The sequence below is a fragment of the Microcaecilia unicolor genome, chromosome 6 (assembly GCF_901765095.1).
Source record: "Microcaecilia unicolor chromosome 6, aMicUni1.1, whole genome shotgun sequence".
NCBI lineage: Eukaryota > Metazoa > Chordata > Amphibia > Gymnophiona > Siphonopidae > Microcaecilia > Microcaecilia unicolor.
The window spans coordinates 40,239,411-40,266,630 of NC_044036.1; the positions used below are offsets into that span (position 1 = coordinate 40,239,411).

Consider the following 27,220-nt stretch of genomic DNA (forward strand, 5'->3'; position numbering starts at 1 on the left):
GATCCAACTGTAGGAGTTAATGGCCATAACTATCCAAAATTAGCAAATCAGAATCTGTCAAATATACAAAAAGATCTAACAGATGATCATAAATATGTGTACTTGATACTTTAGTAAACCCAAAAGACTCCAAAAAAGTTAAACTCTATTACATTTATACATTCTCTGGATGTAGAAGTCTCCCAAAACTATTCCATTTTTGGAAGTAACCACAGAAACCAAATCATATCATAGTAACAAAGTACATGACGGCAGATAAAGACCTGAATGGTCCATCCAGTCTGCCCAACAAGACAAATTCTTTTTACATGGTATGTGATGTTTTATAAGTATATACTCAAGTTTGATTTATCCTTCTTTCTCAGGGCACAGACCATAAAAGTCTGCCCAGCACTGTTCTTGTACTAAAAGTTCTGAAGTGAACATTGAAGCCCCTTAAAATTTACATTCCAGCCCATCCATATCTATTCAATCATGATCCGGGTGTAGACCTGTAGACAGGTTTTGCTTCCCAATTACTGGTGATGCCACACGATCTCCGATAAGATTCCGGAGATCCATTCCTTCTAAGCTCCCCTATTTAATCCTCTCTCGTATATCACTCTTCCTACCCTCCCTACACTATCTAGTACATTCCTTTTCCTACCCCCCCCCTTACATTTCCCCATACTAAATAACACGTTAATCCCAATACACACCCTCCTCCCTTTTCCCCTACCTCTTCCATCCTCCTTCCTTCTATCCATTTTTTATTTTTTTTTGTAACATTTGTACCCCGCGCTTTCCCACTTATGGCAGGCTCAATGTGGCTTGGGGCAATGGAGGGTTAAGTGACTTGCCCAGAGTCACAAGGAGCTGCCTGTGCCTGAAGTGGGAATCGAACTCAGTTCCGCAGTTCCCCAGGACCAAAGGCCACCACCCTAACCACTAGGCCACTCCTCCACTCCATATACAAACGATCACCACTTTACTTACTATATTACAGCTGCAACCATTCTGTATTACTTTGTCACCTGATTTACTATGTAAGCCGCATTGAACCTGCTAATGAGTGGGGAAGTGCGGGGTATAAATGTTACAAATAAATAAATAAATAAGCAGGAGTCCTTTGTGTTTATCCCACACATTTTTGAATTCCACTACTGTTTTCATCTCCATCACCTCCCATGGGAGGGCATTCTACGTATCTATCACCCTTTCCATTTAAAAATACTTCCTGACATTACTTCTGAGTCTGCCCCCCTTCAATCTCAATTCATGTCCTCTAGTTCTACCACCTTCCAGTCTCTGGAAAAGACTTGTTTGCAGATTAATATCTTTTCTTGAACAATTTCTTTGGTACTTGTTCTTACAATGCACTACTACATAAATATAAATGAGAACAAGTATTTTACTCCATTATGGCAACTGCATTATTTTTAGAGGAAAAGACTTCAGACTCCCGGTCACAGCTGTTCGCACTTAAGACTAAACTAGCTGACCGCTCTGCTCTGCGTGTCTGACATTCAGTCCACGCTGGCGAGAATCCTCATCAGTCATAAAAACCTCTTACACATCGATCTATCAATTTCATTTATTTCATATGTTTACTTGCTGTGTGACTCAGATAATACTTAGCTGTGGTTAGTGCTAGGGCAAATCCAACTAGTCCAAGCCCGACGGCGAGCTCCCGCTTCGCTCGTAGCTTCTTAAGGAGCCGGACAAACTAGCCCTTCTCAGCACCTACAACCATGTAACAAATAATCATTAAATCAGCTGTCATTTAATAGAGAAAAGTAAATGAAAAAACTCACATATTCGGGAAACGAAAGAATACCTTCACGGACCACCAGCTTTCATCTGCGTGATTGCTCCTGCCAAACCGGAAGTATTTATACTACTTCCACTCTAGCTGTGATCTCATGAGTCTTTAAAGAAACACTTTCCATTCTACTCTGCTGTTTAAAACTTCTGGCATTAGGGATCTCAATCCATAGATCCAACGTTGTTCTCTTCGTATTAACTGACGATTACGATCTCCCCCTCTAATGTTTACTGGAATATGGTCCAATATTAAACATTTAAGATCTTCAAATTTATGAAAATATTGTACACAATGTTGGACCAGGGGGGCATCTAAACATGAATATTTCAGATTGTGTTTATGATCGCTCAATCTATTTTTTAAGGATCGCGTGGTCTTACCCACATATATTTTACAACATGGACATATCACTATCCAGCTTATAATCGAATGAGAAAAACGCCCAAGTTCCGACCTAAATCGGGAGATGGGCGTTTATCTCACAAAAACGAATAACGCGGTATAATCAAAAGCCGAATTTGGGACGCTTTCAACTGCACTCCGTCGCGGATGCGGACAAAGTTGACGGGGGCGTGTCGAAGGCGGAACTGGGGCGTGGTTATCGGGCGAACAGAGATGGGCGCCCTTTCGCCGATAATGGAAGAAAAACATGCGATTTTAGCGAGAATTTAGGGCACTTTTCCTGGACCCTGTTTTTCCACGAATAAGGCCCCAAAAAGTGCCCTAAATGACCAGATGACCACTGGAGGGAATCGGGGATGACCTCCCCTGACTTCCCCAGTGGTCACAAACCCCCTCCCAGCACAAAATATGACGTTTCACAACTTTTTCTTTTCACCCTCAAATGTCATACCCACCTCCCTGGCAGCAGTATGCAGGTTACTGGAGCACTTATTAGGGGGTGCAGTGGACTTCAGGCAGGTGGACCCAGGCCCATCCCCCCCTACCTGTTACAATTGTGCTGCTTAATGCGTTAGTCGTCCAACCCCCCCAAACCCACTGTACCCACATGTAGGTGCCCCCCCTTCACCCCTTAGGGCTATAGTAATGGTGTAGACTTATGGGCAGTGGGTTTTGAGGGGGATTTGGGAGGCTCAACACACAAGGGAAGGGTGCTATGCACCTGGGAGCTCTTTTACCTTTTTTTTTTGTTTTGTAAAAGTGCCCCCTAGGGTGCCCGGTTGGTGTTCTGGCATGTGAGGGGGACTAGTGCACTACGAATCATGGCCCCTCCCACGAACAAATGCCTTGGATATATTCGTTTTTGAGCTGGGCGCTTTCATTTTCCATTATCACTGAATAACAAAAACGCCCAGCTCACAAAGTAGCGAATAACATATGGGCGTCTATTTTTTTCGAAAATACGGTTGGCTCCGCCCCTTCACGGACCCGTTCTCGGAGATAAACGCCCATGGAGATAGGCGTTATCGTTCGATTATGCCCCTCTATATATACTACATGATTGGACTCACAATCTGTAGCATATTGTAAATAATACTCTCGTCCATCTATTGGGTTTTGGAACACTTGTGTCCTTATCATTTGAGGACAAAATATACATTTCGTACATGGTTGATGTCCTGGATTCCTTTCCCTCTGAACTCTAGGTCTATCTTGTAACATTTCTTTCAAGTTCGATCCTCTAGAATATGCCACTCTAAGTTCTTTTTTATTAAATACAGGATGCAACTGCAAAATCTTCCAATGTTTCTTCATAATTCGAACTGTATTTACTGTGCCTTGCATAAACCTTAATACACAAGTTTGTAGATGACTAGTATCTTCTTTGTCTCGTTTATTGAATAAATGTTCTCTATGATTATATTTAGCCCGAGAGTAAGCCCGTTTAATTAGATGGTAAGGATAGTCTCTAGCTTTAAATTTCTGTTTTATTTTTTTGGCATGAATTTTAAATTCAGACAAATCAGAACAAATTCTGCGTGCTCTTAAAAACTGTGCAAACGGAAGACTTTCCCTGGTACTTTGTGGATGATGACTTGTGAAGTGCAACAGCGTATTACGGTCTGTAGGTTTCACATACATAGAAGTACTTAATATGCCTTGCTGTTGTATGACCAAAACGTCTAAAAAATTAATTTGAGTGGCCGATTGTTGTTTCGTAAACCTGATATTTTGATCTCTAGTATTCAACCAATTATGGAATTGATTTAACTCATCTTGACTTCCATTCCATAAAACAAAAATATCATCAATATATCTATGCCAACTGATGACATAACTGTTTCTTAAATGTTTAATATTGGACCATATTCCAGTAAACATTAGAGGGGGAGATCGTAATCATCAGTTAATACGAAGAGAACAACGTTGGATCTATAGATTGAGATCCCTAATGCCAGAAGGTTTAAACAGCAGAGTAGAATGGAAAGTGTTTCTTTAAAGACTCATGAGATCACAGCTAGAGTGGAAGTAGTATAAATACTTCCGGTTTGGCAGGAGCAATCACGCAGATGAAAGCTGGTGGTCCGTGAAGGTATTCTTTCGTTTCCCGAATATGTGAGTTTTTTCATTTACTTTTCTCTATTAAATGACAGCTGATTTAATGATTATTTGTTACATGGTTGTAGGTGCTGAGAAGGGCTAGTTTGTCCGGCTCCTTAAGAAGCTACGAGCGAAGCGGGAGCTCGCCGTCGGGCTTGGACTAGTTGGATTTGCCCTAGCACTAACCACAGCTAAGTATTATCTGAGTCACACAGCGAGTAAACATATGAAATATATGAAATTGATAGATCGATGTGTAAGAGGTTTTTATGACTGATGAGGATTCTCGCCAGCGTGGACTGAATGTCAGACACGCAGAGCAGAGCGGTCAGCTAGTTTAGTCTTAAGTGCGAACAGCTGTGACCGGGAGTCTGAAGTCTTTTCCTCTAAAAATAATGCAGTTGCCATAATGGAGTAAAATACTTGTTCTCATTTATATTTATGTAGATTAATATCTTTCAAATATTTGAACGTCTGTATCATGTCACCCCTGTTTCTCCCTTCCTCCAAGGTATACATGTTCATGTCGGCAAGTCTCTCCTCGTACGGTTTGCAATGCAAATCCCATACCATTTTTGTAGCTTTTCTTTGCACCGCTTCCAGTCTTTTTACAACTTTAGCAAGATACGGCCTCCAAAACTGAACACAATACTCCAAGTGGGGCCTCACCAATGACTTGTAGAGGGGCATCAACACCTCATTTCTTCTGATGGTTATACCCCTCTCTATGCAGCCTAGCATCCTTATGGACACGGCTGTCGCTTGTCACATTGTTTCTTCACCTTCATATCCTCTGACACCAACACCCCAACGTCTTTTTCCTGAGTCAAGCTTACTAATCTCTCCCCTCCTATCCGGTATCCCTCTTTTAGGTTTATGCACCCCAAGTGCATCACTCTGCACTTCTTGGCATTACATTTTAACTAAATCCTACCTCCAAAACCACAATCAATTGAAAATCAAAACATCAAAATAAAAAAAAAGTGTAAAAAAAAGTTTTTAGTTTTTCACAGTTCAACTTTTTTTTATACTAATTGTGCTCAGACTTTGGGTATCCCACACTGTATCGGCTGCCCATTCACTTATGTGACAATACCCATATTAGCATCATTGCACTCCCTACCGCCTACCCGTGGTGTCCCAGTTATAATATTTCTCATTCATAAATAATTCTTAGCATCTGTCTAATTCTCATGCTAAAATTCCATTAACCACGGAGCGTGGGGTACTTATCGCCTTCCTAGATGGGTGGTTCAGCTCATTACAGAGTCGGTCCCAAGTTCTGTTTGCCAGACCTTCAACCATTCTTCTAACTTTTGAAGATACCTTCTCATTGTTTCTACTCCTTCCAGGGTACCCACTCTATTGGCTATTTTCATGTCATCTGCAAAAAGGCAAACCTTTCAGCAATATCTCTCGCAAAGATATTAAACAGAATAGGATCCAGCACCGACCCCTGAGGAACTCCACTGCTCACCTTCCTTTCCTCCGAGCAGATTCCATTTACCACCACCCTCTGCCACCTGTCGGTCAACCAGTTTCCTATCCACCACTTGCGGTGCTAAGTTCAGCCCTTTCAGCTTATTCACGAGTCTTCTGTGGTGGAACATATCAAAGGCTTTGCTGAAATCCAAGTAGATTACATCTAACACACGTTTCGTTTGGCAGGATTTTCCTTTGGTAAAGCCATCGGGTCCTGTAACCCATTGGCTTCTAGAAAGTTAACTATCCTTTCTTTCAGCAGCAACGCCATTATTTTTCCTACCACTGATGTGAGACTTGCCAGTTTGTAGTTTCCCACCTCTTCCCCGTTTCCACTTTTGTGAAGAGGAACTACATCTGCTCGTCTCCAATCTCACGGAACCTCTCCCACCTCTAAAGATATATTAAATAAATCTTTAAGAGGTCTCGCAAGGATCTCCCCGAGCTCCCTCAGTATCCTGGGATGTATCCCATCCGGCCCCATAACTTTCTCCACGTTCAGATTCTCCAGCTGTTTATAAACTCTTTCTTCCGTAAACGGCACAGTATCCACTCCATTCCCAGATATTCCCTCAGCAACCAACCGCAGTCCCTCACCAGGATTTTCCTCCATGAATACTGAAGAGAAGTAATTGTTTAGCATATTTGCTTTAGCTTTCTCACTCTCCACATAGCCATTCTCATTATCTTTCAGTCTCGCAATTCCATTACTATCTTTTCTCCTTTCTCCAATATTTCTGAAAAAGGTCTTGTCACCTCTCTTTACAACTTTAGCCATTTTTTCTTCTGCTCGCGCTTTCGCTAGCCGTATTTCCCTCTTCGCTTCTTTGAGATTAATCTGATAATCTTTTCTGTGACCCTCTTGTTGCATTCTTTTGTATTTCTTGAACAAAGCCTCTTTTGCTCTTATATTTTCAGCTACTTCTTGGAGAACCATATAGGCTTCCTGTTTCTCTTGTTTCTGTTTACTTTTCTGGCGATCAGTTGCCATATTTATAGCAGCCTTTAGCTTTGACCACTGATTTTCTACTTCTCCTAAGCCTTTCCCAGGCCAACAGCTCCTTTTTCAGGTATTCCCCCATTTTATCAAAATCAGTACATCTGAGTTTTGTGCGTCCACACTCTGCCTTTGCCTTTCTATCAAAGCATATCGTGTGATGATCACTATTACATAATTGGGCACCCACCCAGATACTGGAAACACTTCCTCCATTCGTGAGCACCAGATCTAGCATCGACCCATCCCTCATGGGCTCAATCACCATTTGTATGAGCAAGGCACTTTGTCAGGCGTCCACAATCTCCCTACTTTTTTTCCGATTCTGCAGACGGAATGTTCCAATCTGCACCAGACAAGTTGAAATCTCCATATCCTACTGCTTGAAAATCTGACCACTTGCCTGGAGGGCAATATAGTAAAATACATATCAAGAATTATTCAGCGAGGTATCTAAAACACTGCAAGCCATTATCACTAATTTGGAATTGGAGAGAGAGTCCAATAATTAAACCTCAAAAAAATTCCTTAGGAATTGATGCTATACCCCCACCTTTTTTTTCTCATAATTAACATGGGTGATTTTATATAGTCTGGAGTATAAGTTTCCAATAAAATGGGATTCGTTCTTGATTATAACCAAGTTTCAGTAATAAATACCATTCCTAGCTATTTATCTCCTATCTAATCCCCAAAGATGACCGCTTTACTGCATACAGATCTTGCATTAATACTAAGGCAAGGAACAGGTAAATATATAGGTGGGCTTGTTTGTCTCTAATGTTTGTTTAATGGTACAATAATCTGCCTTACTCTATCACCTCTAGACAGTAGACAAACCAAAATGTTTAACTAACCATTTGAAACCTCTTTCCTGAATCCGAGAGCATTGCTTTTTTCATTAGGAAAAGGAGATGAGCTAATTTGGAAGGTTCCTGTTGTTGGGGAGAAATGTTGATTCCATTCATGGTTTTTCTTCCAAGGTGTTGTGTCATATCCCTAAATAAAATAAGATGAATAAAAGAACAAACTTCAAAAAGAAAAATAGCACTGTCCAATGAATCAAACAAAACAGCAAAAACAGACTTCAAGAAAGCATTGGATAAGCAGAGGATCACTATTTGTGAAATGAGGCAAAAGCCAGAAATAAAGTGGGGTCTCCAGTATTACTTGTACTATTATTACTAATTTCTATTGCATTACAACAAATGCACAGTGCTGTACAGATAAGAGAAACTCTGCTCTACAGAGCTTATGATCTAAACAAGACAAATAAGAGCCTTCATGAAATTTATTTATGATTAAAAGAGCTACAGTTTAGTATTTAATGTAACTTAAAAAATGAATTAGGCAGACTAGATTGTGATGGTGGATCAGGTCTTTCAATATTTTATACCTTCCAGGAAAGTCATTTGTAATGCTATTTGCCGCTTAAAACTTTCTGATCCAATATTCAGCAGCAAGAATTCTGCTTCAAATCAACTGGAAAGGGGTCATTAAGTTGGAACACTAAATTTGCAGTTGTAAAATTAAATGGATAAGTAACGAATAATTAACATAGTAGATGATGGCAGATAAAGACATGATTGGGAAGGCATCTGACCTGTCATGAGCCTGAAGTCTGGAATAGAATTGGGTACTTTGTGATTCAGTGATTGAGTGGTGAAGAGATCCACCGAGGGGGTGCCCCACACTCGGAAGATCTCGAGGGCAATTCCCATGTTGAGTGACCACTTGTGCAGTTGCATAACCCTGCTCTGCCTGTCGGCCAGACTTTTGTTTTTGCTCGCCAGATAAGTGGCCACAAAGAAACATTCCATGCTGGCGAGCCCAGTGCCATATCCGGACAGCCTACTGACACAGAGGACTTGATCCGGTTGCCCCCCTGCTTGTTGGTGTAATACATTGCAACCTGGGTGTCTGTTTGAATGAGCACAATTTGGTTGGACAGTCAATCTCTGAAAGCCTTTAGAGTGTTCCAGATCTCCTGGAGCTCCAGAAGACTGATCTGAAGACCTGCTTCCTGAAGTAACCAGGATCCCCGTGAAGCCCATCTACATGAGCCCCCCCAACTGAGGAGTGACGCATCCATTGTCAGAACCTTTTGAGGCTGAGAAATTTGGAATGGTAGCCCCAGAGTCAAATTGGATCGAATGGTCCACCAGAGCAGAGAGTGAACAAACTCTGTAGACACTCAGATGACATCTGCTAGATCTCCCGTTGCTTGACACCACTGGGAGGCTAAGGTCTATTGGGAGGATCTCATGTGAAGGAGTGTCATGGGTGTCACATAACTGTGGAAGCCATGTGGCCCAACCACCTCAACATCTGCCGAGTTGTGACCTGCTGCGAGATTCGAACCTGAGAAGCCAAAGTGACTAGAGTGTCTATTCTCAGTAGAAAACCTCGAACCTGTTGTGTATCAAGAAGGGCTGCAATGAATAGCAATTGTTGAGCAAGATAAAGATGGAACTTGGGATAGTTTATAATGAACCCTAGTAGCTCCAGCACCCGAATAGTCCTCTGCATGGACTCCTGAGCACCATCATCCAATGTGCTCTTCACCAGTCAATCGTAAAGGTAAGGGAACTACCGCTAGACATTTACTGACACGAGTGGTAGTGATGTGTTCCCAGCCGAAATCAGAGATACTTCCAGTGGGCTGGAAGTATTGGGACGTGAGTGTATGCATCCTTCAAGTCCAGAGAGCATAGCTAATCGGTTTCCTGAATCACAGGTAGAAGGGTGCCCACCACCATGGAACCGTGAGGCAACTGAAGCCTATCAAAACTAAGGCCCAAATGCATCAACCAAACGTAAAAAAATGTAAAACGTAAAAGTCCTTAACGAATTTTTAAAAACGAAGAATGCACCAAAAAAACAAGTCTTTAATGTTCGGTATGGTATTGTAAAGGACAATGCTTTAAAGATTCGTTAAATTGGTGTAATCCCCGTCGGTAATCGGCCCCTAAATCATGCGCAGAGCAGGCAAGCGTTATGCTGGCTGCTATGCGCATGCCACAAACGTCAAAACAAAACAAAAAAAACCCAAAACACAAACACGTGGCTCCCCGCTTCCCCCTGCATAAAGCAAAAAAGGCACTCGTCATGAGCGTCCTGTAAGGACGACCTTGCCCCCTCCCCCCGCCCGGGGTCGCCGCTGCTCCCTGCTTCTCCCTGTATTAAATAAAAAATTAAAACAACCTACGTATTAAACCTACATAGGTTGCTTACGTCAGACGGGGGCGTGCGGGGGGGGGGGGTCGGGACGTGCGAGCGTTTAGCTCTGTGATCCTAGCAGGAGAGTGCAGTTGAAGACATCCTCCTCAAGACTCCAAAAGGGACGTCCTTCACAAACCCACCTTTCTAACAAAAGACCTCTTTCACTGTGATGCCCTTTAGCTCAGCAGAGAGACCTGGGCCCGCCCCCGGCTGGGGGGAAACAGAGGAAGGGAGGAGGACCGGGGCAGCTTAAAGTTGTTTACAGAACCGGGGAAATTGGCTTCAGAGGAGAGCAGAGTGATTTTTTTTTATTTAATACAGGGGGAAGCGGGGAGCAGCGTCGACCTCGGGTGGGGGGGGCAAGGGCGTCCATACAGGACGCTCCTGATGAGCGCCTTTGCCACCCTCCTGATCCTTTTTTGCTTTTGGGGTTTTTTTTTCAATTTTATGCAGGGGGAAGCGGGGAGCCACGTGTTTGTGTGGGGTTTTTTTTTATTTCAAACATGCCAGCTTGGATTTTTATGCTGCAGGGAGAAGTGGGGAGCAGTGTCTGTATGACAGCTCAGGCCTTAAAGACAGATCTGACTTCACATTAAATATATCACGGTAAATGATTCGTTGCAATCGTTGGTATGGTTAGTGCATTGCGAATTGTTCACATTTCAATTGGAAGTGACTCGTTTGCATTCCATTTTCGTTAGCTGCTAGCGTCGTCGGAAAATGACCTTTAATGCATGCTACAGTTGAAATTTCTTTGTTTAAGGGTCGTTAAACTTTTGTGCATCTGGGCCTAAGTGTGCTGTGGATCTGCTACATCATGTCGATAGTCTTGGGCAGGACAGGGACCAACAGAGGGGACTCCTTGTTCCTATTGAGGACTCCCTTGAGCACCTTGTGAAGAGGGACAGTCACAACCTCCCTTGGAGGGGACTCGTAGTCCAGGACCTTGAGCATCTTAGCCCTGGATTGACCTCCACTTCCAAATGAAATGGAATAGCCTCAGCCATTTTCTTCACAAAACAGGAAAACGAAAGGCTCTCCTCCGGAGACTTTCTCCTTTCAAGTGGAAGGGAGAGTTCAGAGGGAATTAGGACTCATCAGAGGAAAAGTACTTTGGATCCTCTTCTGAATCCCATAAGCACTCATCAGTATCAGATAAAAACTCCTTATGGGAGGGCTGAGACCGAGCCTGCCTCGGCTTTGAGGAATCATGTCCTCAAGAGGGCATTAAGGAACCAGTTCCCTCCTTGACTCCAGCGAAGCTTTCTCCACCGATGTCAAGGGGATACCGGCATACATGGTAGTCGACACTGGGGCCACACGTGGCACTGGGCTGCAAAGGGTGGTGGGCAGGAGCAAGCACCCCTGATACTGACACACACTATTGCAAAAGACCATCCAGCAGCTCAGGGAGCAAGACCTGGAGATGCTCATTGAGAGCCGACACCGGGAAAGACTGGGGTGCTGGCTTAGAGATAGGCTACAGAACTGACGGCGCTGAGATGGGATTCGGGTCCTGGCTGCCTGGAGACAGACAAATCAGTATCTCCTGAATAGAATGAGAGCAATGCTTCCAGTGCCGACTCTTCTTGGGTGCCGAATCCCTCGACACCCCGAAGGATAACTGATGTCAATGATTCTTGGCCTTCGTCCGAAGCTCAGCTTCAAGACTCCTCAATGCTGATGAGGATGACGTCAAGTCCTCATCACTTTGGGATCAGTCGACACTGGCTGGTCCTGGGGGCTCTGTCCAGAAGCTAGCATCGAGACAGGTGGAGACACACCCGATGCACTACTGCTCCCAGTGTTCATGGGTCTCGAAGCAGCCATATAGACCAATGCTCTCAATGCTGATGCAGTCTTCAACATCAACACCGCCAACCTCGATGCTGAAGTCAAGGACTCGAATTGGCTCCAAAAAGCTTCTTGTGTTGAGCCTCTCTGGACACCTGAATCATCTTCATTCGAAGACAAAGGACACAGTTGGCAGGGCTATGGTCGGGCCCTAAGAACTAAAGACATCAAGAATGGGTGTCTTTCCCAGAGATCATCCGATTGCACCGGGAACAGCACTTAAAGGCTCTGGCAGCTTTAGTGGACATGGAAGGAAAAACTTCTGAAGCCAAATCAAAAGACTTGATGGTGCCTGAAAAAAAGGGACAAGGCACCACAAAAAAAAAATAATGGAAAAGACTCGACCAGAGACTAGGCCTAAATGAGGCCTAAGTCATGGAAAATAAAGAAAAACCTGCCAAAAAGAACTAAAAGTATAAGAGAAGAGCAGGGGGCAAACCTGAACAAGGCACAACAAAAGATTGCCAAAAAAGACGCAGAAAAGGTACTAAAAAAAAGAAGTTCTTCTGAACCGGAAGCGAAGAGAAACTAGACACAGCTTCTCCTCACTGCAGTAGAAAAACAACTGAAGTAACTGCACTCTTGCAGCAGGTGGGAAGACACTCAAGCATGAGCGGTGGAGTGTGTCTCGACCTCCACAAAGCTCTACAAATCTTATTATAAGCGCCACACCGGGCAATGTGGCACCACGTTACCTACTTGTGAGAATAACTAGGCCTGCTTGTCCTCTGAGAGTGATCAATACTTGTGTTTTATGCTGTTTCACATATTTAACATGCATTTATGACAAACAGCATTATAGAATCATTGTGTAGGAAGTCAAAAAGAATCATACCAAAAAAGCATAAATTATAAATATGGAAATGAAAATAATGCAAACACTGAAATTCCACATTTCCTATTCCAGACTTCTTCATATCACTGTAATTTTTAAGGCACACCCAGTCAGTCTGGTTTAAATTTCAAGTTATATACAATGAATATGCATGAGAGAAATTTTTACAGAAAGTGCCTCCAATGCATGCAAATCAGGCCTGTATGTTGATGAAACAATTTTAATCTCACAATTAATCGCATAAAGCGCCCCCACACATTGCTATCTATATATTGCATTGTACAGGAGACAGATGTAAATTCTCAAAACTGACATATTTCTATTAGTAAAACACAAATAAAATCATTTATCTTACCTTTGATATCTGGTGATTTTATCTTTCTGATCATCCCTTACCCTGTCTCTGGTTCTGCTTCTCTGTGCTCCTAGCACAATTCTGTGCACTGAACTCTGTTTCCAGAACCTCCTTTATATTCACAATTGCTTTTTTCTCCTCCTTCACTTCCTACCCTATATCCATCTTTTACATTCAAGTTTCTTCCATTTTAATTCCTACTTTTCACATTCTGAATACCACACACTAACTGGTTAGCGCTTCTACAGCACTTCTAAACAGGAGGTGGTTAAGTGTTCCCTTATCAATTTTTTTCAGGTTACATGTTCTAACGCGAACATTAGCGCACGACCTGTAAGAGAAATACTGGAAATTCCCATATTTCCTGGGTGCACTTTAGTAGACATATCCCTAAGTCTCATTGCATAAAATGGGACCTGTGCTAAAATAGCATGAGTTAGTGGTAATAGAGGGGACCCTGTTTACTAAGTCGTCTTAGCAATTTTAACATGCGTTAACCTTGTACGCGCCTACAATATCCATATAGGCGCCTACATGGTTTAGTTGCAGGCACATTAAAAATGCTAGCGTGTCTTAGTAAACGGGGCCCAGAGTTAGTAATATAACCCATCTTAATGGTAGGCCATGTTGATAAATTCCCCTCTAAATCTTGAGCACATTTTTCAAGTTATCTTCCTACCTGGAAAAGCAATTACTAAGGGCCCTGATTACAAAGTCGCACTAGCATTTTTAGCATGTGCTAACCATGTAGATGCCTATAATATTCCTGTCTACATGGTTAGCGCGCGCTAAAAACGCTAGTGCGCCTTTGTAAATGGGGACATAATTGTTTCACTAATTTTCTTTGACTTGCAGAATGTACCAGTTTGAAACTATCCACCATTTTTAATTTTCAATCAAGTATTTCAGTTAAAAATAAATATTATAATCTGCTTTGAGTGGTTCTGTGAGTAGATACAGCCATCATGGGAGTAATTTTATAAAGTTATTTTCACATGTATATACCAATATACATCCACATGTCTCTTACAGTATAAAAATTTATTGCATGGCTTATGGTCTGGATTAAGCAGGTGTTAAATTCTGGTTGTTTTCCCCTCACACGTTGGGACATATTTTAACACCCATACTAAAAAATGTAAAATACCAATTTCAAGTTTAACCTCTAATTATGTAGACCAGTAGCTAACTTACCTTGTTTTATAAGAATTTTAGAAGGGATTGTTTTATCACAATGTGATGGAAAATATTAAAAATTGCTTTTCAGTTTTGCTTTAATCGATAATACATTTTTAAAATCCCCTGTCTTTGACCAAAAGTGACTTTCCTGGTATATCTCAAAGAACAGGCTGGAATGTAAGGCACATCTCAAGAACAATATATGAGATAAGGCACATCTCAAGAACAGGTTGGAATGCCTCTGAAGCCAGCTTGTGCAGGAGGGAGGCGGGATATGCTTGAGGTTCGGGAGATAAGCCACCTGGCCAGTGGTTTGTCTACCTTAACTGAGAGCATATGACTGAAACCTCATGTACATTCCTGGATAAGTTTTAGCTTAATAAAAAGGGGGCTTTTTGCAGCAGAGCCTTGGGGCTCATTCTGTGAATGGACGCATCGTGCAGAAAAGACTTGTTCCAGGTCATATGGAAACTTCGGGCTTTCGCTGCAACAGGCCCCCCAGCTGATGAGATAATGTGCCTGCAATCTCATTACTAAAGGAAGGCTATAGAAAAGTAAAATAAGATATATATATATATTTCTTATTTTACTTTTCTATAGCCTTCCTTTAGTAATGTACTCGATTAGTGTGTGTATTCCTTAATCATTGTGATGCAGTAACAATAATGACTTATACACTCTCCAATTAAAGTGCAAATAGAGAGTTTCATTTACCCAATACGAATCTAAAAGAATCTGTAGTATTTTAGTCTTTGAGCAGTGTGTGGTGATCAAGTGAGCAGGCTGCAATACCAAAGCAATACACACAATTAGCTTATTTAGAGATTTACATTCAACACAATCTGAATTTTGCAAAATGTATAGCACACTCCTACTGATGTTGATAATTGAAATTATTGTTTAGTAGGAGAATGTAGGCTATACTTATCCAGTTTGATCTTTCATTTGCCTTTATTTGGTAACTCATGAATTATTATTACAGTTGAATGAATTTGACAAGTACTTACTACTACTACAAATCATTTCTATAGCGCTATCAGTCGTATGCAGCGCTTCACAATTGAACATGAAGAAAAGACAGTCCCTGCTCAAAAGAGCTTACAATCTAAATCAGGACAGACAGGACAAATAAGGGATAAGGGAAGGACAGACAGGACACATAGGGAAAAGAGACTATTGAAGAGAGAAAGACAAGATAAAGATTACAAGCAGGTGACAGGTTAGGAATTGAAAGCTGCATCAAACAGGTAGGCCTTTAGCCCAGATTTGAAGGTGGCCAGGGATAGAGCTTGACGTAATGGCTCAGGAAGTTTATTCCAGGCAAAAGGTGCAGCGAGATAAAAGGAACGGAGTCTGCAGTTAGCGATGGAGGAGAAGGGCGCAATTAGGAGAGATTTGCCTAGTGAACGGAGTTCCTGGGAAAGAGTGTAGTGAGAGATGAGGGTGGAGAGGTAGTGAGGGGCAGCAGAGTGAATGTTTGATGGGCAGGATATAAGCCTCTAATAAACATGGAAACTTTGTTGTCAGGCTTTCTATCTTACAGATCTCACAGTGTGAAATTTGAAGGAGCCGCACCTAAACAGTGGCTCTTTTCAATGTTTTATATCGTCACTTGGTACGTACCTATCTAATCTGAATGTACCTTTTTTTTTTTTTACATATGCAGACGATAATACTAATCATTTCAGTAGCTTTGGTTCTTTCAACTACTTTAACTAGATTATGAGAGTGCTTTTCTTGTATTGAAAATTGGACTAAATGCTGGAAGTTCAAGTTGAACAAAGGATAAAACAAAGCTTCTGTGGATGGGAATTGTAGATGATGTCCGTCCCTGTTTAGACCAGTTATTTGAGACAGGATCATTATTTTATCTTTTTTAATTGGACCCCTCCCAACCCAATTCCTGCACCATCACCACCACTCGTAAGATCTTTCCAACTGATCACAGATCTTAATAAGGGTACCTTTATCTCCAATTGCCCACCTTTTCTAGATTATCTGGAATCTTTATCATCATCAAGCCAAACGATCTTTTCATTTGGCCCTTCGGACTGCTTTTGAGAGCCCCCCCCCCCTTCCTTTTATGACATATAAATTTCATCATAAGCACTCTCATCCTTGGTACCTCCACTATCTCAGTCTTACGAAACAACTTAGGTATTGATAACAGAAATAGTGTTGAGCCCCTTATAAAGAGCTCTCTATACAATCTCACTGCAGTTTTCTAAAGCAAAGAAAGAATTATATTCTAATTGGTTGATCACTTCTTCATCAATACACATCTTCATCTTCTCCAACTACCTCTTGTACTATTTCAGCAGATGATATTGCAGCAGTTAAAAAATAAATTCTTGCTCTTCATTCTTCACTCCCTATATCCCTTGCACCTATGACCCAAGACCAATCTCCTGCTGCAATGCCACTACTTGGTTTCATGGCTGCTCCTCTTTGTTCTTCAATACCTGGAAACTCACGTGAGCTTCACCTCACACATTTAGTGAGTTACAGTCCTTTTCATTCTGCTATTCTGGAAATTTCCAAGACTCTTCTTCAACTCCATACTACCACATCCTTGAATGACCCCCATACCTATGAGCGTTTTTAAACCGTTTGCTGAAACATTTCTTCCTTTACTGCACTCTATTATTTCTTCCAGTTTGCAGACTGGTATATTTCCTTCTACTTGGAAGCAAGCAATTGTTTTCCTCATATTAAGAACCCAAAATCAGATGACTCTACTTTGACTAAACTACAGTCCTATCTCAAATTTGCCTTTCCTTTCCAAATTCACTGAAAAGCCTTTTTCTTGAAAAAGTTAATGCTTTTCATCCTAGACAGATTGGAGGTCCTTATGTTTTCATTGGATCTTACAGCAGCAATAGATCTTGTTGATCACCCTGTGCTTCTTCAAAGGCTTTCTGATCTTAACATCACTGGTACAGCCCTTGCATGGCTTCTGGCTTATTTGGCAGATAGATCTTACTGTGTTCACTGGAATGGTTCTTCATCTGCAGCCCACTCTCTCCCATGTGGTGTTCCTCAGGGTTCAATTCTTGGCCCAAGGTTCTTTAATGTATATCTTGCACAGTTCATCCTCACTCATTTTTTACATTTCTGGACCTGTGTATTAGAATAGGTTGCCTTTGAGAATGAGAAATATGAAAGATCTGAAAGAGTTCAAAAGGGAACTCAAAACTTTGGTTTTTATGCAAGCTTTTTTCAAATTGTAATTGTCTTTGTACTGCGGATTGTTTTGATTGCTATAGAGGAATTTCTGTGGTTTTCTTTTTGGTTTGAAATTTTATGTTTTTATGTAATCTGCTGGGAACTTTGGGTGAAGCAGAATAAAAGATTTATAAATAAATTGTTATCTTTATTCTAGGCTTGACAGCTCTCACTACCAGAATTACCCACTATTCATAGCACTTCAAATCTGTTGAGTGCCTCTAGAAAGATCTTTGTGGGCACAACTGATAAATTCCGTACTTTTGATATGCAAATTTCTAATCTGGTCAAGAAATCATACTTTATTCTTCAACAGTTCAGATCTGATCAATCCTTTGCTTAAAGGGAAGGTAAAATTATGTCTTACCTCATAATTTTCTTTCCTTTAGCTACAGCAGATGAATCCATCAAATGGTGGGTTGTATCCATCTACCAGCAGGTGGAGATAGAGATCACTAACTTAAGTGAGTGGTATTGGACGGCCAACCCCTCTATAGGCTAGTATATGTCTCATCACAAAGCAAAGATAGGCACAAGAAAACAGGAAACCTTCCTCACCAAAAGGAGAGAAATCACAACAGAACAAGAGTATAACCAATTGTATATGAAACTCTTGCTAAATTTTGAAATTCGTGTTCTAAACTGTAAGAAACGAAAAACTGGAACAGACAGGAACAACACACACACAGAGTGAATAGAGAAAAAGCAACGGTAAGCTGGATTCATCTGCTGCAGCTAAAGGAAAGAAAATCATCAGGTAAGACAATTTTACCTTCCTTAGCGCAGACAACAGATGAATCCATCAACTGGTGGGATGTACCAAAGCAGTCTCTAGATAGGGAGGGCCACCGTCGCCCCCCTAGCCAAGACCGCCGCCCCAAAGGAAGCATCGGATCTGGCTAATACATCCACTCTATAATGCTTGGAAAAGGAGTGTACAGAGGCCCAAATAGCCACCCGACAAATTTCATGCAAGGACAAGACCGAAGACTCTGCCCACGAAGTCGACTGCACTCTAGTAGAATGTGCGCGATCCGACCAGCCAACAAGTATATCGAGGAAATAGCTTCCTCAAGCCATCTTGCAACAGTCGGATTTGAAGCCGCTTAACCACGACGAGAACCTGAAAGAACCACAAACAAATGATCTGTTTTTCGAAAGTCATTAGACATCGTCAAGTAGCGGAGGAGAACGCGACACACATCCAAAAGATGACGTTTCTGAAAGGTCAAGGGAAAATCCTCCTCCCGAAAGGAAGAAAAAGAGGCCGATTGAGATGAAAAGCCGAGATGACCCTCGGCAAAAAGGAAGGCAGTTTGCAATGTGACCCCCGCTTCCGAGAACTGCAAAAAGGGATCCCGACACGAAAGGGCTTGAATCTCGGAGATTCTACGCGCCAAAGCTATAGCCACCAAAAATAGTCGTCAGCGTGAGGTCTTTATCGGAAGTCCTGTGTAACGGTTCAAACGGAGGGCCTTGCAATACCCTAAGCACTAAATTGAGATTTCAAGATGGACAGAGTTGACGTAAAAGGGGGGGGGGGGGCGGAGATGAAACACAGGCCATGCAAGAAATGTACCACATCTAGATGCGTCACCAAGGGGGACCCTGATACTCTGCCCTCAAAACACGCTAGGGCTGCCACCTGAACTCGAAGCGAGTTATAGGCCAAACCTTTCTATAAACCATCTTGCAAAAAAGCCAAGAGCTGAACCACAGAAGCTTGAAAAGGAGATGACGTTCGGGCCTCACACCATGCCATGAAAGTGCGCCAAACATGGGCATATGCTATCGAGGTGGACCGTTTACGAGCCTGCAATAAAGTAGCTAAGACTACATCAGAATAGCCCTGTTTCCTCAAACGTGACCATTCAATAGCCAGGCTGTAAGACCAAAATAGTAGGGATCCTCCATGTTTATTGGCCCCTGATGAAGAAGGTCGGGCAGGTCTGGAAGTCGAAAGGGCGGCTCCAATAGGAGCCGCGCCAAGCCTGCATACCAGGGGCACTGAGGCCAATCTGAAGCCACCAGAATGACTCGACCTGGGTGCAGAGCGATCCTGAGGAGAACCCACCTGATCAAGGGCCATGGGGGGAAAAACAAAACATACAGAAGAGTGTTTTTCGGCCACGAAGAGCGTCTAGGCCTGCAGACTTGGGTTCCTTCCTTCTGCTGAAGAAAATGGACACCTTGGTGTTCCTCTGGGTCGCCATGAGGTCAATCGTCGGATTTCCCCATTTCAGACAAATCAACCGAAACGCCTCCGCCGACAGCTCCCACTCAGGGTGTGTCGGCTGAGGAAATCTGCTTGCACATAGCTCTGAACCGCAATGTGAGCTGCCGACAGGCACCTCAGATGAGCCTCCGCCCACTGGAGCAGGCGATCTGCCTTTGTCGCCAGGGCTGGACGATTGATATAAGCCACCGCTGTCGTGTTGTCCTCCTTCCCTTCCAACAACATTTGAAACTGTAGGAGGGCGTTGAACACTGCTCTGAGTTCCAGGCGACTGATCGGGCAACTGGCCTCCTTCATTGACCAAGTTCCCTGGGCATAACGTTAAAACAAAGAGCCCCCCCCAACCCGAGAGTCTGGCATCTGTGACTACTATATTACTCACTGTGGAACCGCCAGAGATACTCCCTTCTGCAAGCCACCATGTCAAGCTGCGCTTCGCCCGGGCGAAGCCAAGGGAGCCGGCGCTGATAATCCTGACAGACCGGAGACCACCTGCACAGAAGCGAGGACTGAAGCGGCCTCATCTGAGCTCTGGCCCAAGAAACAACCTCCAAGGTCGCTGCCATAGAACCCAGGACCTGAACGTAGTCCCAGGCCCGGGGACTGGACAACTGGAGAAGATCGAAAATCTGAGAATGGAGCTTGAGCACACGCGCCTCTGGTAGGAAGACACGTCCCAGAGCTATATCGAAGTGAACTCCCAGGTAGTCTAACTGCTGAGAGGGAATTCTTGGGGAAGTTGATCACCCAGCCCAACGACTGCAACAGACAAATGGCTCGGTCGGTGGCCTTGCAGCTCTCTAGCGCTGAGTCCGCCCGAATCAACCAGTCAAGGTAAGGATGAACCCTGATCCCTTCCTTCCTCAGGAACGCTGCTACCACCACCATGACATTGGAGAACGTCCGAGGAGCAGTGGCAAGGCCAAAGGGGACCGCCCGGAGCTGAAAATGACTGTCTAAAATGGCAAAGCGGAGAAAACACTGATGTAGATGCCAAAGGGGGATATGAAGATATGCCTCCTTGAGGTCTAAAGCCGTGAGGAACTCTCCCGGCTGTACTGCTGTTACAACGGACCGCAAGGTTTCCAAGCAAAAATACTGGACTCTCAAGAACTGATTTATCTTGCAGAGATCGAGAATGGGCTAAAAGGAACCCCCTTTTTGAGGCACCACGAAATAAATGGAATACTGACCTGTCCGGATTTTGGAAGGCGGGACAGGAACCACTGTCCCGAGATCCAAGAGGGAACAAATAGTAGCCTCGACTGCTACCCATTTGGAGGTGGAGACACATTGGGATTCCAAAAAGGCATCGCCTATGGGAGAAGAAAACTCTAGTTTGTAACCTTCTCTGATAATATCCAAAACCCACTGGTCTGAGGTAATGTTGGCTCACTCTTCATAAAAAAGGGTCAGCCGACCGCCAATCTCGGGAAGGAAGAGTGGACCTTCGCCCCATCATTGCATAGGACGCCCTGAAGCGCCTGGGTGGGAGGAGGAAGCTGTGGAACATTTATCATTTTCAAAGGAAGAACGCTGCTGGAAACGGTTTCACTGGAACTTAGAAGCAGGCCGACCCGGCTGATAACGCCGAACCTCTCTCAAACAAGGTCGAGAAGAAGCTCGCTGAGCCGACCGAGCCCTGTCCTCCGGCAGGCATTGACCCTTAGAGTCACCCAAATCCTTGACAATCTTTTCTAAATCTTCTCCAAAGAGAAGCTTGCCTCGAAAAGGTAGCCAACTGAGATGCTGCTTCGAAGCTAAATCCGCCGCCCAATGGCGTAGCCACAACAAACGGTGAGAAGAAACCGCTAGTGCCATTAGCTTAGCTGACGTGCGAACCAGGTCATAAAAGGGAGTCAGCTAGATAAGCTAAACCTGATTCCAAATGAGCGGAGACAGACTCCAAATGCAGACCCTTGTCCGGGTCATGTTCCTATGCATGATGAAGCCAACTAAGACACGCCCTGGCTGAATACAAGCTACAAACTGACGCCTGCACAGCCAAAGCGGAAACTTCAAAAGAACGTTTTAGAGAGGCCTCAAGGCGACGGTCCTGCATGTCCTTGTGTGCTACACCACCTTCTACAGGAAGGGTCGTCTTTTTGGTGACTGCAGTTACCAAGGAATCCACAGTAGGAAGAGCATACCTGTCCGCCTGATCCGCTATCACCAGATAAAGTCGAGACATTGCCTTGGAAACTTTAAAAGTCCCTTCAGGGTCCGACCACTGAGCTGTGATCAGTTCTTGAATAGCCTCGTGAACTGGGAATGCCTTAGAAGGCTTCCGCGTACTTTTCATTTTAAGATTGACCGAGGAAGACGACTGATGTTCCGGTTTAGCAATATCCAAAGCTGTCAACGCATTAGAGATGAGAGGGATGCTCATCCTTATGGAAACCTCAAACAGCAGTAGGATCATCAGGTTCTTCATGCCTCAATTCACCCTCCTCAAAGTCATCAGCTCTAGAAGGGCGGAGGAAGTCCCTTGACAATGCGGCAAGGGAAAGTAAAGGGGACCTGGGGCCCAAAGATGCTCCCTCAGAAAAAGAGGTTGTTCTTCTCCTCTTAGGAGGTAGAGTATCAGGAGCAAAGGAGAAAATCTGCTCAAAACCTGACAAAGAGGTGTTAACAGGCGGCAAAGGACCCTGGAAAGGAGGCTGAAAGAGTCTTCTTCAAAAAGATAAGCCTGGTGTAATAAAAGTACAAATTCTGGGGAGAACTGATTCCAAGAACACCCAGGCACAGAAAGGGTCTCCCCAGTCAGCCACGCTGAAGAGGAAGAAAAGCAATCCGAATTAGATGGGATCTGCGATGCCGCGGGCAATGGCTCCGAAACCGCCAACAGCTGACAGGCGGGAGCCGCGTCAGGGGAAGACAACAAAATGGCACACGGTCCGGCACAATCAGTATGGAAAACAGAGTGCTCCACGATGGATGCAGCTTCAACCGCCAAAGGTTTAGAGCAGCCCGCTAAGCAAAGACTCGCTGTGGATCTCTTTTTACCGCAGCGGGAGCAGCGTTTAACTGCCTCAGCTGCCATGTCAACGCACTTCTTGAAGGAAAGAAAATAAAGGAGCTCACTCACCCAGCGCAGCCAAACAGGACAGCAAGCCTCCCAGACCAAAATCGCTGACAGAACAGATGAAAAGTCACCAGTGAGTCTGTCTTTCTGCTCCCTCCAGTTAAACACTGCTTAACCTTTTTTTTTTTTTTTTAAACAGCCGAGGCTGCAGCACAAGCTCTGAAGCTGTTTTTCTTTTTTTTTTTTTTTTATGGTGAGGAAGGATACAGCAATCAGGCCAGGCAGGGAGGCAAAAGGGGACACGGGGTGAGGCAGGGATCCCAAAGAAGTATGCCCCCAAGGATGGCACAAGAGTCAGTCGCCCCCACTCTCAACTGGCTAGCCTAGGAGGAGTCCCAAAGAAGAAGAATCCAGGAGCTGGAAAGGAGACGTCCACCACCTGCTGGAGAAAGAGATATACTGGTCTATAGAGGGGTTGTCCAACACCACTCACTTAAGTTAGTGATCTCTATGGTAAAATTATGTATCATACCTGATAATTTTCTTTCCATTAATCATAGCTGATCAATCCATAGACTGGTGGGTTGTGTCCATCTACCAGCAGGTGGAGATAGAGAGCAATCCTTTTGCCTCCCTATATGTGGTCATGTGCTGCCGGAAACTCCTCAGTATGTCGATATCCAAGCTCCATCCGCAGGACTCAGCACTTAAAGAATTACACCCACAAAGGGACACTCTGCCCAGCTCACCACCGCCGAAACGGGGGAGGGGAATTAACCCAGCTCATCCCCACACGTGGGGGAGGGGAATCCGTCCAGCTCATCCCCGCGGAGCGGGGGAGGGACACCACCCCGCCGATGCGGGGGGATCTGGCTTATCCTGCAACCGCAACCGCGGGAAGAGCTGACTGACCCTAACACCGCCGAAGCGGGAGGGGTACAAAGCTGCCCTACAGCCGCACGAAGCGGGAGGGAGCGCCGGCAGAATTTATGTCTCAATCCAGCCCCGTAAAACGGAGGGGAGAGGAATGCAGCAGCTCACTGTAACACAAGCTCGTCTCAACTCTTGAAGAATCCAATTGAAAAAACTTGAACACGAAGTCCTCCTGAACAGGAACTGAAGACTAAACTTGAACCTGAAATGCAACCAGAATATAAACAGTACAGATATCTGGGAGGGGCTATGGATTGATCAGCTATGATTATTGGAAAGAAAATTATCAGGTATGATACATAATTTTACCTTCCATATCATCATGCTGATCAATCCATAGACTGGTGGGATGTACCGAAGCAGTACTCACCCAGGGCGGGACACTGAAATCCCTGACCGCAACACTGAAGCTCCAAACCGGGCCTCCGCCCGAGCAGCCACAGTCAAGCGGTAATGCCTGGAGAAGGTATGGGCCGATGCCCAAGTTGCCGCCTTGCATATCTCTTCCAAGGAGACGGACCCGGCCTCTGCCATCGAGGCCGCCTGAGCTCTAGTAGAGTGAGCCTTCAGCTGAATAGGCGGCACCTTCCCCGCGGCCACATAAGCCACTGCAATGGCTTCCTTGACCCATCTTGCCACTGTAGGCTTAGCAGCCTGCAGACCCTTACGAGGACCTGCAAACAGGACAAACAGATGATCCGACTTCCGGAAATCATTGGTCACTTCCAAGTATCTGATGATGACTCGTCTCACATCCAGATATTTGAGAGCAGAGTATTCCTCTGGGTAGTCCTCCCTACGAAAGGAAGGGAGACAGAGCTGCTGATTCACATGGAAGCGAGAAACAATCTTGGGCAGGAAGGAAGGCACTGTGCGAATAGTCACTCCTGCCTCAGTGAACTGCAGAAAAGGCTCTCGACATGAGAGTGCCTGGAGCTCGGAAACTCTTCTGGCTGAAGTGATAGCCACCAAAAAGACTGCTTTCAACGTCAGGTCTTTCAGAGATGCCCTCGACAAGGGTTCAAAAGGCGGCTTCTGCAAGGTTCTTAGCACCAGGTTGAGATTCCACGCAGGCACCACTGAGTGCAGAGGAGGGCGCAGGTGATTAACTCCCTTGAGAAAGCGCACCACATCTGGCTGCGAAGCCAGGGAAGCACCCTTCAGGCGGCCCCTGAAGCAAGCCAGAGCCGCTACCTGGACTTTAAGGGAACTGAGCGACAGACCTTTCTCCAGACCTTCTTGCAGGAACGCCAACACTCAAGAAATTGGAGCAGTGAAGGGAGAAAGTGAGCCTGCTTCACACCACGCTGCAAAGGTACGCCAAACCCTGGCGTAAGCAGTAGAAGTAGAGCGCTTCCTCGCTCTCAGCATAGTGGCGATGACCTTGTCTGAGAAGCCCTTCTTCCTCAGACGTTGCCGCTCAATAGCCAGGCCGTAAGACCAAAGGGGGAGGGATCCTCCATCACCACGGGACCCTGATGCAACAGGCCCTGCTCCACTGGCAGCCGCAGAGGGTCGTCCACTGAGAGCCTGATCAAGTCCGCATACCAGGGACGTCTGGGCCAGTCCGGACCCACCAGGATTATCCGGCCCGGATGCTTTGCCACCCGGTCTAGTACCCTGCCCAACATGGGCCAGGGCAGGAACACATAGAGAAGCTCTTGTGTCGGCCACTGTTGGAGAAGAGCATCTACTCCCAGAGATCGAGGGTCCCGTCCTCTGCTGAAAAAGCGCGGCACTTGGCAATTGGCCGATGACGCCATCAGATCTAGGCTTGGCTGGCCCCAGCGCTTCATGATGTCCAAGAACGCCTGAGCCGATAACTGCCACTCTCCGGGATCCAGCACTCTCCGGGATCCAAGGTATGGCGACTGAGAAAGTCCGCCTTGACATTCATGACTCCGGCAATGTGGGCAGCTGACAGCTGTTCCAGGTTCGCTTCCGCCCACTGGCATAGATTCATGGCTTCCTTGGCTAGAGGGGGCGCTCTTGGTACCTCCCTGGCGGTTGACATAGGCCACAGCCGTGGCATTGTCCGACAGGACCCGTACTGGCTTCAACGCCAGTACCGGGAGGAACTCCAAAAGCGCCAACCGAATGGCTCTGAGTTCCAGGAGGTTGATAGACCACTTTGCCTCTGCAGGAGACCAGAGCCCCTGCGCTGTCCTTCCCAAGCAGTGGGCTCCCCAGCCCGACAAAGAGGCGTCCGTCGTGACGACAATCCACTCCGGGGTCACAGTAGGCATCCCTGCAGACAACTTGTCTGTCTTCAGCCACCAGCTCAGCGCCTTGCGCACTGCTGGGTCCAAGGGAAGGCGCACAGCATAATCCTCCGACACCGGAGTCCAGCGCTGCAGCAGAGAGTGTTGTAGTGGTCTCATATGAGCCCTGGCTCAGGGCACTACTTCCATCGTGGCCGTCATAGAGCCCAACAGCTGCACATAGTCCCAAGCCCGAAGCGGAGAGGCTACTAGGAACTGGTCCACCTGAGCCTGAAGTTTGACAATCCGATTGTCCGGCAGGAACACTCTGCCCACTTGGGTGTCGAATCGAACTCCCAGATACTCCAGGGACTGAGTCGGGCGCAGCTGGCTTTTCTCCCAGTTGATGATCCACCCCAGGGAGCTCAAAAGAGCAATCACCCGGTCCACAGCTTTGCCGCACTCTGCATAAGAGGGGGCTCGGATCAACCAGTCGTCCAGATAAGGATGGACTTGAACTCCTTCCTTTCGCAAGAAGACCGCGATGACCTCCATTACTTTGGAGAAGGTCCGCGGAGCAGTAGCCAACCCGAACGGGAGGGCTCTGAACTGGAAGTGTCGGCCCAGGACTGCAAAACGCAGAAAGCGTTGATGAGGAGGCCAGATGGGAATATGCTTCCTGAAACCGTCCTCTGGAGATACCGGGGCGAGCACTGGCCCGAGCCCTGACCTCTGGTAACCTCTTGCCCTTAGACGTGCCGAGATCGGTCACAATTTTGTCCAGCTCGACCCCAAAGAGCAGCTTGCCTTTAAAAGGCAACTTAGCCAGGCGGGACTTAGAGGCGTGGTCAGCAGACCAATGCTTCAGCCAAAGCCACCGCCGCGCAGAGACTGTCTGAGCCATACCTTTAGCCGAGGCTCTCAAGACATCATACAATAAGTCTGCCAAATAAGCCAAGCCCGATTCCAGGGCTGGCCAATCAGCCCTCAAGGAAGGATCCGAGGGGGAAGCCCGCTGCACAATCGTGAGGCACGCCCTGGCCACATAGGAGCCGCAAACTGAGGCCTGCAAACTTAAGGCAGCCGCCTCAAAGGACGACCTTAAGGCCGCCTCCAATCTTCTGTCTTGGGCGTCCTTTAGGGCCGTGCCACCTTCCACCGGCAACGCCGTTTTCTTAGTCACCGCAGTGATTAATGAATCCACGGTAGGCCAAAGAAAGACCTCCCGTTCACTTTCAGGCAAAGGATAGAGGCGGGACATAGCCCTAGCCACTTTGAGGCTCACTTCCGGGACATCCCATTGAGCCGAAATTAAGGTGTGCATGGCATCATGCACGTGGAAGGTTCTAGGCGGGCGCTTCGTCCCCAGC

General features: G+C 45.3%; 1 protein-coding gene across 5 annotated transcripts in view; it reads right to left on the reverse strand.

Annotated features, from left to right (window-relative positions):
* ITGB3BP (integrin subunit beta 3 binding protein) overlaps positions 1-27,220 on the reverse strand; it is a 103,972-nt gene that overhangs the window by 53,183 nt on the left and 23,569 nt on the right. For all 5 annotated transcript variants that reach the window (XM_030207014.1, XM_030207012.1, XM_030207013.1 and 2 more), the window contains exon 3: positions 7,643-7,784. In XM_030207014.1, the coding sequence (XP_030062874.1) occupies positions 7,643-7,784 (142 nt within the window). The remainder of the gene's footprint in view (positions 1-7,642; positions 7,785-27,220) is intronic.